At 33.1% G+C, this 10617-nt stretch overlaps 1 protein-coding gene across 1 annotated transcript; it reads right to left on the bottom strand.

The window, feature by feature from the left end:
* Nucleotides 1-1323: 1323 nt before the first annotated feature.
* LOC149242635 (F-box/kelch-repeat protein At1g80440-like) lies at nt 1324-1926 on the bottom strand. Its single transcript, XM_089370922.1, has one exon. It carries the CDS (start codon nt 1924-1926, stop codon nt 1324-1326), a length of 603 nt encoding a protein of 200 aa, XP_089227048.1.
* Nucleotides 1927-10617: the final 8691 nt, after the last annotated feature.

The following is a 10617-nucleotide window of genomic DNA, read 5'->3' as shown; positions in this document are numbered from 1 at the left end:
TAACACAACCCAATAGCCTACTAGTGGTTAATTGTAACTACATCAACTCTTAACTAGAGTTACAATATAAAACATTTTAGAGTATTCTACATCACAAACACATGGTTAGCCTCTTTTCCATGAATAATGGGGGTTGACACAACATGAGAACATGAAGGTCAACATCTGAGTGGAATAACTTTTGCATACAAAATATGATTGTTGAACTTCTTACACTGTTGGAAATATCTTAGTGTGTAGAATAGCATGAAATGATGTAAAGCTAAAAAGGAAAATTTTTACCTCCAAACAATGTTATTTAATGCCTCAAAATGCTTCCATAAGGTTTTAGACCTCATTTTTCCAAACTGGGTCCTAGCGGTAAAAATGATCTTGTAAGTTTATTCCTCCAATTTTGCCACTCCAAATGCATCCATATTGATAGAAAACAATATAATGATCCAACGTAGATCATTTTGTGACATATTCCTTAGACATATGATTTAGGAAATATATTATTACATCAACTTTGGTAGGGGAGTCACCAATAATAGTATTTATTACATTCATTTCCCTATTATCCCTTCTGATGACATCTATCTTCACTTGGTGGAGTTCCATATGATCCAATTTACTTTCCATTACATTAATTATTATACGACATATGATTCCTTTTGCAGCTTTGAATGAGGATTTACTCATGTGCTTCCTTTTTAGCACATATATTTCTGCTTCGATTTACTGATAATCATCTTTCTTCTATTATAAATCCATCTTTATGATTTCCAATTCACATTCCTTCCTCTTATTCAGTCCTTTCTTTCAATGGGAGAGTATAATCTACCTTTTATTGGCATCATGTGGCATGGTCATTAATTCAATATGTCCTTCCAGAACATCGGGAGTTTGATGGGACTGATATGTCTCACCTATCCTGTTTTCCTTCATATATCCCTAAATTACCCATCAAATTACATCACAAAACTAAATTACCCACCAGATCACTACCCCAAACACGTAACTGCAAACCCACTACATCCTGAAATTATTTCAAAAATTAATCCACAAAACTAAATTACCCACCAAATTACTCTACAAAACGAACCATGGCCTTAAATCTCGACAGTTGCCGCAGATACGAAGATACCGGAAGTGCGTTATGGACCACTAGGAAGCCTAACATCAACCCACTACCCAGTTGAGGGGTCAAACAGGTATGACACGTCTTTGTAAGATTTGTCATATCCACTTATGAAAGTCCACTTGCCCCATTGTGTAGCACTAAAATAATAGGGATGAAATCGTGGGAGAGAGGCGATAACAGACCAAACATTTTTCTCACCATCATACTTGACCACGTCTTGTCCACTGAACACGTACAACTCCCCAGGTATATCCACCGAATCTCCACATATCTTCCCACATTCTCCAACTTCTCGCTCTAGGATCGTAAACTTCTGCAGTTCTGTTCAATTGGGTTCTGCTTATCACCATAAATTTACCTTCCATGAAAACACCATGGCATGCATCGCCGTGTGGTTGGTTCATATGAGGCAGAATTTCCCACGTGTTTTTCTCATTGATCCCTCCAGCCACGTAGACAAGTCCTGTGGAAGAAGAGACAAAGCAGGCAAAGAATGATCGAGTTGTGGTCATGTCAGATCCGAGGCTCCAACTAGCGGACTCAAATTCATAAATGTACACACCCTTCATCAGACTCATGTCGTGGCTACTTCCATTGTATCCACCTATGAGGACCAACTTTCGATTCACAGCCACACACTTACACCGTTCTGGTATGCCAGCGAAGGGGGCATCGTCAATGGGAGGTACGCATGCATAATGGTGATCATGACGAGTGATCCGGTATTTTCGAATCAAGCAGAGTAGGTACTCACTTACTCGTGATATTTTTCTATCTTCATAGAATTTAGGGCTACTCACCATAGCCTCCCAACTTTTGCAGACACCTTTAAACATATAGTGTGATTTGTAAGGTACTCTCAACAATTACTCACGAATGATATCATTTGGAATAAGCTCCATTAGACCACTTCAAATGCACCTGTTTCCCAATGGCCTTTACTCAAAGCTTCAGAGATCCAAGACTCTATAAAACAATGTGTTTCAAAGCTTTAGAGATCCAAGACTCTATAAAACAATGTGTTTTTTCAGGGTTATAGATTTATAGATTTAGTATTCAAATGATTGAGTTAAGATGGGTCCCTTGTCCTACAAACAAGGGGTCTCATACCCGTGCTTATAGATTTAGTATTCAAATCACTCAGTTAAGATGGGTCCCTTCTCCTACAAAAAAGGGGTCTCATACACGTGCTTGACTGTGATCTTAAAACTGGATAATAGTAATAATATAGAGTGAGGCATTAACCTGACTAATTACCTATGGTAAATGTGTAAAATTTAATATTTACAATATATATATATATATATATATATATATATATAGTTGTTAAGGTGATTTTTATCATTCTAATAAATTAATTAATTAAGGGTGTAATACAAAGATGAGGTATAAATTTTTTTAGTATATGGTATTGAAACTTGTAGTATTTTGACCTTAAATAACACTGATAATATGTTAAAAAAATTTGTTAGATGTGTATTTTTAAATTATATATCAATTTTTTAATAATAATAATAATAATAATAATGTAAAATAATTTTTGTAATATTTTTAAATCATGGAAATATGTAATGTACCATAAGTGAAGTGTCTTGATGCTTATAGAAGTTTACTAGATAACCTTAAAACATGTTTTAATTAATGTATATATACTTTGACCAAGTCAAAATGTTTAGATAACATAATATAATAGGAAATTACAACATCTCTTCCATTTTATGCTCTCTAGCCACAAAAACTAATAAAATCACATTAAATATATATACTTTTATAAAATAATTTGATTGTGAAGTGATAAATGGTTTTGGGAAATGTGATATTGACTAGTCATGGTATTGGCCCATGTTATGGTATTGTAACAAAGTCTATTTACAAGTTAATAATATCTATGGTAAAGTGGGGGTGAGTGAACATCCATAGTTAAAAATCTTGTTGACCACCCTCTTCAAAATAAAATAAAATAAAAATAATCCTATATTTAAAGTTACAATGCATAAGTAAGTATTAAGTTTTTATGGGCTTATTAATGAAATTTAAATATGATTAAAAAATTATTATATTAATTTATTAATGAAATTTAAATATGATTAAAAAATTATTATTTTAATTTCTATAGTAAAATTAATCTAATTTATAGATACTATTTATATTTTTATAATTTAATGTGATACTATATTATATCTTTTATAATTTAATGTGATATTAAGGGTTTATATATATCTATAGCAGTAGTTATAATATTTTTTTTCCTTTTACCTTTTGCTATTTTAAAATTGAATTCAAATAAAATATTTATAAAATATTTTGATTGTGAAATGAGCCATGATTTTTGGGATGTAATATATATTTTAATGTGATAAATAGTTAAAATATATCTAAAAAATAATTATAATTATATTTTTCCTTTTAGATTTATTATTATAAAATTGAATTCAAATAAATATTTTTAAAATATTTTAATTGTAAAATGAGATATGGTTTTTGGGATGTGGTATTGATGAGTCATTGTATGATGGTCCTCTAACAAAGTCTATTTGCATGTTAATATGGTAAAGTGAGTGTGAATATTCATGATTGAAAATATTGTTATATTGTAAGTCTATTGTAGGTATTAAAGCTTTTATATTCTTATTAATTAAATTTAAATATAGCTACACAACCATTATTTTAATTTATAAGGTAAAATGGATTTTAACATACCCATAGTCTAACGAGGTGGAGGAGTTGTCTGAAAAGTTATGATTATAAAATTGACTTTAAATAAAATATTTATAAAATATTTTAACTGTAAAATCACATATGGTTTTTGGGATGTGGTATTGATGAGTCATGGTATCTATGGTCTTCCGGTATTGATGGTCCTGTAACAAAACCTATTTATACCCTAATAATATCTATGGTAAAGTGACTGAATATTCATGATTGAAAATATTGTTATATTGTAAGTCTATTGTAAGTTTTAATATTTTTATATTCTTTTTAATTTAATTTAATATAGTTACAAAACCATTATTTTAATTTATAAGGTAAAATAGATCTTAACTCTTAAGTAATGATTATATATTAGATTTTATTACTATAAAATTGAATTCAAATAAAATATTTTTAAAATATTTTAATTGTAAAATGAGATATGGTTTTTGGGATGTGGTAATGATGAGTCATGGTATTGGTGGCCCTATAACAAAGCCTATTTACATGTTAATATGGTAAAGTGAGTGTGAATATTCATGATTGAAAATATTGTTATATTGTAAGTCTATTGTAGGTATTAAAGTTTTTATATTCTTATTAATTAAATTTAAATATAGCTACACAACCATTATTTTAATTTATAAGGTAAAATGGATTTTAACATACCCATAGTCTAACGAGGTGGAGGAGTTGTCTGAAAAGTTATGATTATAAAATTGACTTTAAATAAAATATTTATAAAATATTTTAACTGTAAAATCACATATGGTTTTTGGGATGTGGTATTGATGAGTCATGGCATCTATGGTCTTCCGGTATTGATGGTCCTGTAACAAAACCTATTTATACCCTAATAATATCTATGGTAGAGTGACTGAATATTCATGATTGAAAATATTGTTATATTGTAAGTCTATTGTAAGTTTTAATATTTTTATATTCTTTTTAATTTAATTTAAATATAGTTACAAAACCATTATTTTAATTTATAAGGTAAAATAGATCTTAACTCTTAAGTAATGATTATATATTAGATTTTATTACTATAAAATTGAATTCAAATAAAATATTTTAATTGTAAAATGAGATATGGTTTTTGGGATGTGGTATTGATGAGTCATGGTATTGGTGGTCCTGTACCAAAGCCTATTTACATGTTAATATGGTAAAGTGAGTGTGAATATTCATGATTGAAAATATTGTTATATTGTAAGTCTATTGTAGGTATTAAAGTTTTTATATTCTTATTAATTAAATTTAAATATAGCTACACAACCATTATTTTAATTTATAAGGTAAAATGGATTTTAACATACCCATAGTCTAACGAGGTGGAGGAGTTGTCTGAAAAGTTATGATTATAAAATTGACTTTAAATAAAAAAATTATAAAATATTTTAACTGTAAAATCACATATGGTTTTTGGGATGTGGTATTGATGAGTCATGGTATCTATGGTCTTCCGTTATTGATGGTCCTGTAACAAAACCTATTTATACCCTAATAATATCTATGGTAAAGTGACTGAATATTCATGATTGAAAATATTGTTATATTGGAAGTCTATTGTAAGTTTTAATATTTTTATATTCTTTTTAATTTAATTTAAATATAGTTACAAAACCATTATTTTAATTTATAAGGTAAAATAGATCTTAACTCTTAAGTAATGATTATATATTAGATTTTATTACTATAAAATTGAATTCAAATAAAATATTTTAATTGTAAAATGAGATATGGTTTTTGGGATGTGGTATTGATGAGTCATCTAGTTACACACTAATAATATCTATGCTAAAGTTAGTGAATATTCATCATTGAAAAGGAAGCTATAATATCTATGATAGAACAACTCTCAAAGTAGGATTTGACCTTTCGGAAGCTCAGAAACATCGACTGGAACAACTAAATGAACTAGATGAAATTCATTTAATGGTTGTCCAGAGAACTACTGCTATTCAGCAGCAAATAACAAAATTGCATGATAATTTTTTTAAGAATAAGGTCTTTCATAAAGGGAATTGGGCATTACTATATGATTCTCATTTTAAAGACTTTAAGGGGAAGCTTTGCTCTCGTTGGATGGGGCCTTATGAGATTGATGAGGTATTTGATAATGGAATTGTCACGATTGATGATACATATGCTTATTTTATTGTAAATGGACATCGTCTCATACTGTATCACCATTCGGCCTCTAAAGATGCCTTCATCAAACATCTCTATGATAAATTTGGTTTGAAGGTTTTTAGTGCAAAGAATAACTCCTCTGCATCCTCTGGTTTAAAATAAAATAAAATAAATAAATAAAATGCATACATACATACATACATACATACATACATACATACATACATACATACATACATACATACATACATACATACATACATACATACATACATACATACATACATACATACATATATATATATATATATATACATACACTCATATTTTTTTTGCAGGTACTACCATGGTGTTTAAATATATATATAAATATTCTAAGTACTCGGTGTTTTTCCTTCAGGTACTACCTCTGGTGCTACTACTCCGTGGCGAAAAAATTTTCTAAGTACCTGATGTTGTAACTCCTCAGATGTTGTTACACCACCAATGCGGTTACTCCTTTATGTTGTTGCTCCACCAGGTAATTGCTTAGGGAGGAGTTAGAACTATATTTAAAAATGGTGGCGTAATCAATTTCAACCATGATTCATCGACGTCATCATAAGAAACCTTTTCCAACGTCCACTCTACGATTCTTTACTTTGCACATTTATGAATAGATACTAGATTTAATGAACTGGTCGTTTTGGAGTCTACAGAGTAATTACCATGATGCCCCCCCAATTATTTCTATAACCTGCCATGGATTTTTCACATCTTTCTAAAAATCACCATTCATACACCCCACTATCACCATTTCTTATGCCTTTCTACAAAATTACCTACAGATACTCCATCCTAATGAGAAATCTGCTACTCTCAAGTGTTTCTACTAAGTTATAGTGGAATGGGTGGAGCGGCTGTGAGACATGAACTAGAGAGCACAATTTTGGTCCACAGTAACGCAGATGTATGGCAATTGTTTGTAAATGTAGGATGGGACATATATTTTTGAGAGATTGTGACGAGACTATTACAACTGAATTTACATTGAACTTGGAAAAAGATCATTCCAGAGTTTGGGGTCTCAATATCCCTATCACAGAGGAAGCCATCTCAGCCGTCAGTGGACTACCACAGGATGGGAAGAAATGGTTTTTGCAGAAGGCTCCCTTGACGTAGTTCCCAAAAATATTTTTACAAGCTCGCGAAACATAAATTCAAAAAGGTAGAGGTATGAGCCTACGTCATTACCTTATCGCCGGCGTGAAGTTGCATACTTCATGTTAAGATACATTACCTGCAAAGGAAATTTTACAATGATGTTCAACTATCATTTTAAACTGTTAGAGTCCCTTCGGTTTTGGCATGTGCAAATTCATTAACTTAATATGCCTTTCTACCTCTAGAAAAGTCTTCAACTTATGGAACAATCTACACATTGCTCTCGACAAGTATTAGCAGTCCTCACGAATCACAGGTTGGTTTGGCTACTGTTAATTCAAGCGTTGGCTCAAAATCCTGTTTCTTAGCTGCTCCACAAGAACTAGCATCACTTGTTGGATGATTTGAGATGGAAGATTTCACAGCTGATATTGTCCCACAAGTACCAACATCACCCAGTGACTCAGTTAAGATGGAAGATGTTACACCCGATTCTTCCCCACAAGAACCAGAATTGCGTGTCGGCTTAGTTGAAGTGGAAAGGATGGAAATTGAGGACATGGTTGATGCTACTTTAACATTAGTTGATAATATTTTTGGAGAACTACCACCATGATCATTGGAACAAATAAACCTGCAGCCTGAAGAAGAGAGTGTAGGTGGTGTTGTTTCACAAGAACCAACACCACCCATCAAAGAAAATTTGAGGTCTATAGAAGCAAGTGTAAGTGGTGTTGTTACATAAGAACCAACACCACCCATCCAAGAAAACATGGGGTCCGAAGTAGAAAATGTAAGTGGTACTGTCACACAAGAACCAACACCACTAACAGAAGAAACCCTGTCATCAGTAAAAGAAAAATAACCTACACTTGACACGGTTCTTCAGGAACCACAAGGAAACTCGACCTAAACAAAAAATGTAGAAGCTGAGGGGCATGAATTAGGGAGTACAGTCCAGACAGAAATGAGAAAAGATGTTATTCATTCTTCCATTCCTACAACTCTACCAAGAGAGGCGAGGAAATATCGGACTCCTCGACGCTCAAAGGAGGGACAAATTATTCCCCTAGCTTTAAAATTTGTTGGTACAAGGTTTGATTCACTGGTTGAGGCGGTCACTCAAGTGCCGACACCCATCATTGCAGAGACAGAGAAATTTGGAAACATGGGCATCATCACTGATACACAAGGACCGGTGTTGGCTGAGGAATGGATTGAAGAAGCGATGATGGATTTTAGCCCTAAAGAACCACCACGGGAAGACATTTGTGTTTGTAGGTTTTAACCCCATACATAAATTACCTGCATACGAATTCTAAAACACAGAAAATAACGATAGCGAGAGAATAACACATAAAACATATATACACAGAGATTTTCCCCTGGATCCAAAAACCGAGACTACCAGCTTGATTTTTAATTATGTTCCTTTTAATGTTACAATACATATCAATACATGCTAAAGCATCCAATACCATGGAACCAAAAGAATTGCGCCTAAAACCATGTGAAAAATCCATGCACAAAACCATAGCTAGGTCCACACGCCTAATATAGGGTCCATAAATTTTCTCCGTGGCATTTCCTAGGACCCGGTAGAGGGGGGCTAACTGCCCACCTCAAAACCCCCATTGACCCGCCCGCTCCGTAATCGACACAACAAAATGTGGGCTTCGGCCCCCCTCTACCCCCCCATTAGCTAGATGGGCTAGTCGTGGAAAGAATATAACACAACCCAACATTCTCCAACTTGTTGTTTTCTTTCCACACAAGACCACACAAGAGTTTAGTCATCTATACAACCTTGTAATGCCCATTTTTTATTTACACCAAGAGAACTTATCATAGCTAACATATTTTGTCAATGCATATGTAATATTCTTCAAAGTGTCCACATTTACCAGCAACACATTTTTGTCTTTTGTCATATCCCTCACAAAGTGATACTAAACATCAATGTGCTTTGTCTTTGAATGGTAAGCCGGGTTCTTTGCCAAGAAAATTGCATTGTGGTTTTCACAGTCTATCCTTATAGCTCCCTATACTAACCCCATACTTGAACACAATCTCTACAACCAAAGTGCCTCCTTTCTTGCATGAATGGTTGCCATGTATTTTGCCTCTATAGTTGATAGTGCCACTACAATTTTTTCTTACTCATCCAACTGACTGCACCTCCAAATAGGTTAAACACATACCCACTTGTAGATCTTCTCTAATGCAAATCTCCAGCCCAGTCTGCATCAACAAAGCCACGAATATCTAAAACACTATCCAATCCTGGTCTTCCTTGGTAGCACAAACTATAATTATTGGTGCCATGCAAATACCTGAAAACTTGCTTCACTGCTCTCCAATTCTCCTTCCATGGTTTTGACATAAACCTGCTCAATACTCCCACTGCATGTGCAATGTCGGGTCTAGTCTAGACCATCGCATACATTAGGCTACCGACTACCCTTGCATATGGAACGAAGGACATGTCCTCTTCCTCTTCATGTGTCTTGGAACACTATTCAACAATTAACTTTACACCTATAGCAATAGGAACCTTCACCGGTTTACTATCCTGCATATTAAAACTCTATTATATTGCCTCAACATAATTTCTTTGGTTTAACCAAATCTTCTTCTTTTCCCGATCTCTTTTAATTTCCATGCCCAAAATATAGTTTGCAGCACCAAGATATCTCATGTCGAATTTGGAGGACAATTGGGTCTTCAAATCTTGGATAATTTCTTTGTCATTTCCAACCAGCAACATATCATCCACATACAAGAGCAGATAAATAACATGTCACCAATTAATTTAAAATACACACAATCATATTCTTTTCTTCTGCTGAAGCCAAGTACCTGTATAAATGTATCAAATTTCTAATACCACATCGTTAGTGGCTATTTTAACCCATATAGAGACTTTTTAACTTGCATACCAGTTCTTTCTTACCCTTCACTGCAAACCCTTTAGGTTGCTTCATGTAGATCTCCTCTTCTAGATCCCCGAGACAAAATGTTGTCTTCACATCCATTTTTTCTACGTCAAAATTAAAAGCAGTAGCAACAGATAAAAGTAATCTAATAGAAGCTACCTTGGCAACAGGAGAACAAATATCACCAAAATCAATTCCCTACACCTAGGAATAACCTTTTTCTACCAACCAAGCTTTGTATTTCTCCACCTTTCCTTCTACATTTGTCTTATTCTTGAACACCCATTTGTTTCCAATGGGTTTCCTTCCAACTGATAAGTCCACGGGATCCCAAGCTTCATTTTTGTGCAAAGATTCCATTTCATCAACCATGGCCTCTTTCCAGAGCTTTCTATCCTATGAATCTACTACTTCCTTCACAGTTCTGGGATCATCATTAGTAATAGATAAACAAAATTTGAAGACAAAGCAGATGGACTATACTTTTCTGGTTGCCTTCTTTCTTGAACTGATCTTCTCACAACCGGTGTTTGTGGCTCTTCATCTTCTAATTCCTCTTATGTTGAAGAGTCTGATTCTTCCTCCTTT

The sequence above is a fragment of the Pinus tabuliformis genome, chromosome 8 (genome assembly GCF_031772625.1).
Source record: "Pinus tabuliformis cultivar Carrire ecotype Pingquan chromosome 8, CPIR1, whole genome shotgun sequence".
NCBI classification, from domain to species: domain Eukaryota; kingdom Viridiplantae; phylum Streptophyta; class Pinopsida; order Pinales; family Pinaceae; genus Pinus; species Pinus tabuliformis.
The sequence above is the reverse complement of the archived record's forward strand: the minus strand, read 5'-3'. Positions and strand labels throughout refer to the sequence as shown.

Bases quoted from the DNA above. Each gene is read 5' to 3' on its own strand.
- LOC149242635 (XM_089370922.1), bottom strand. From the start codon at position 1,926: ATGGTGAGTAGCCCTAAATTCTATGAAGATAGAAAAATATCACGAGTA.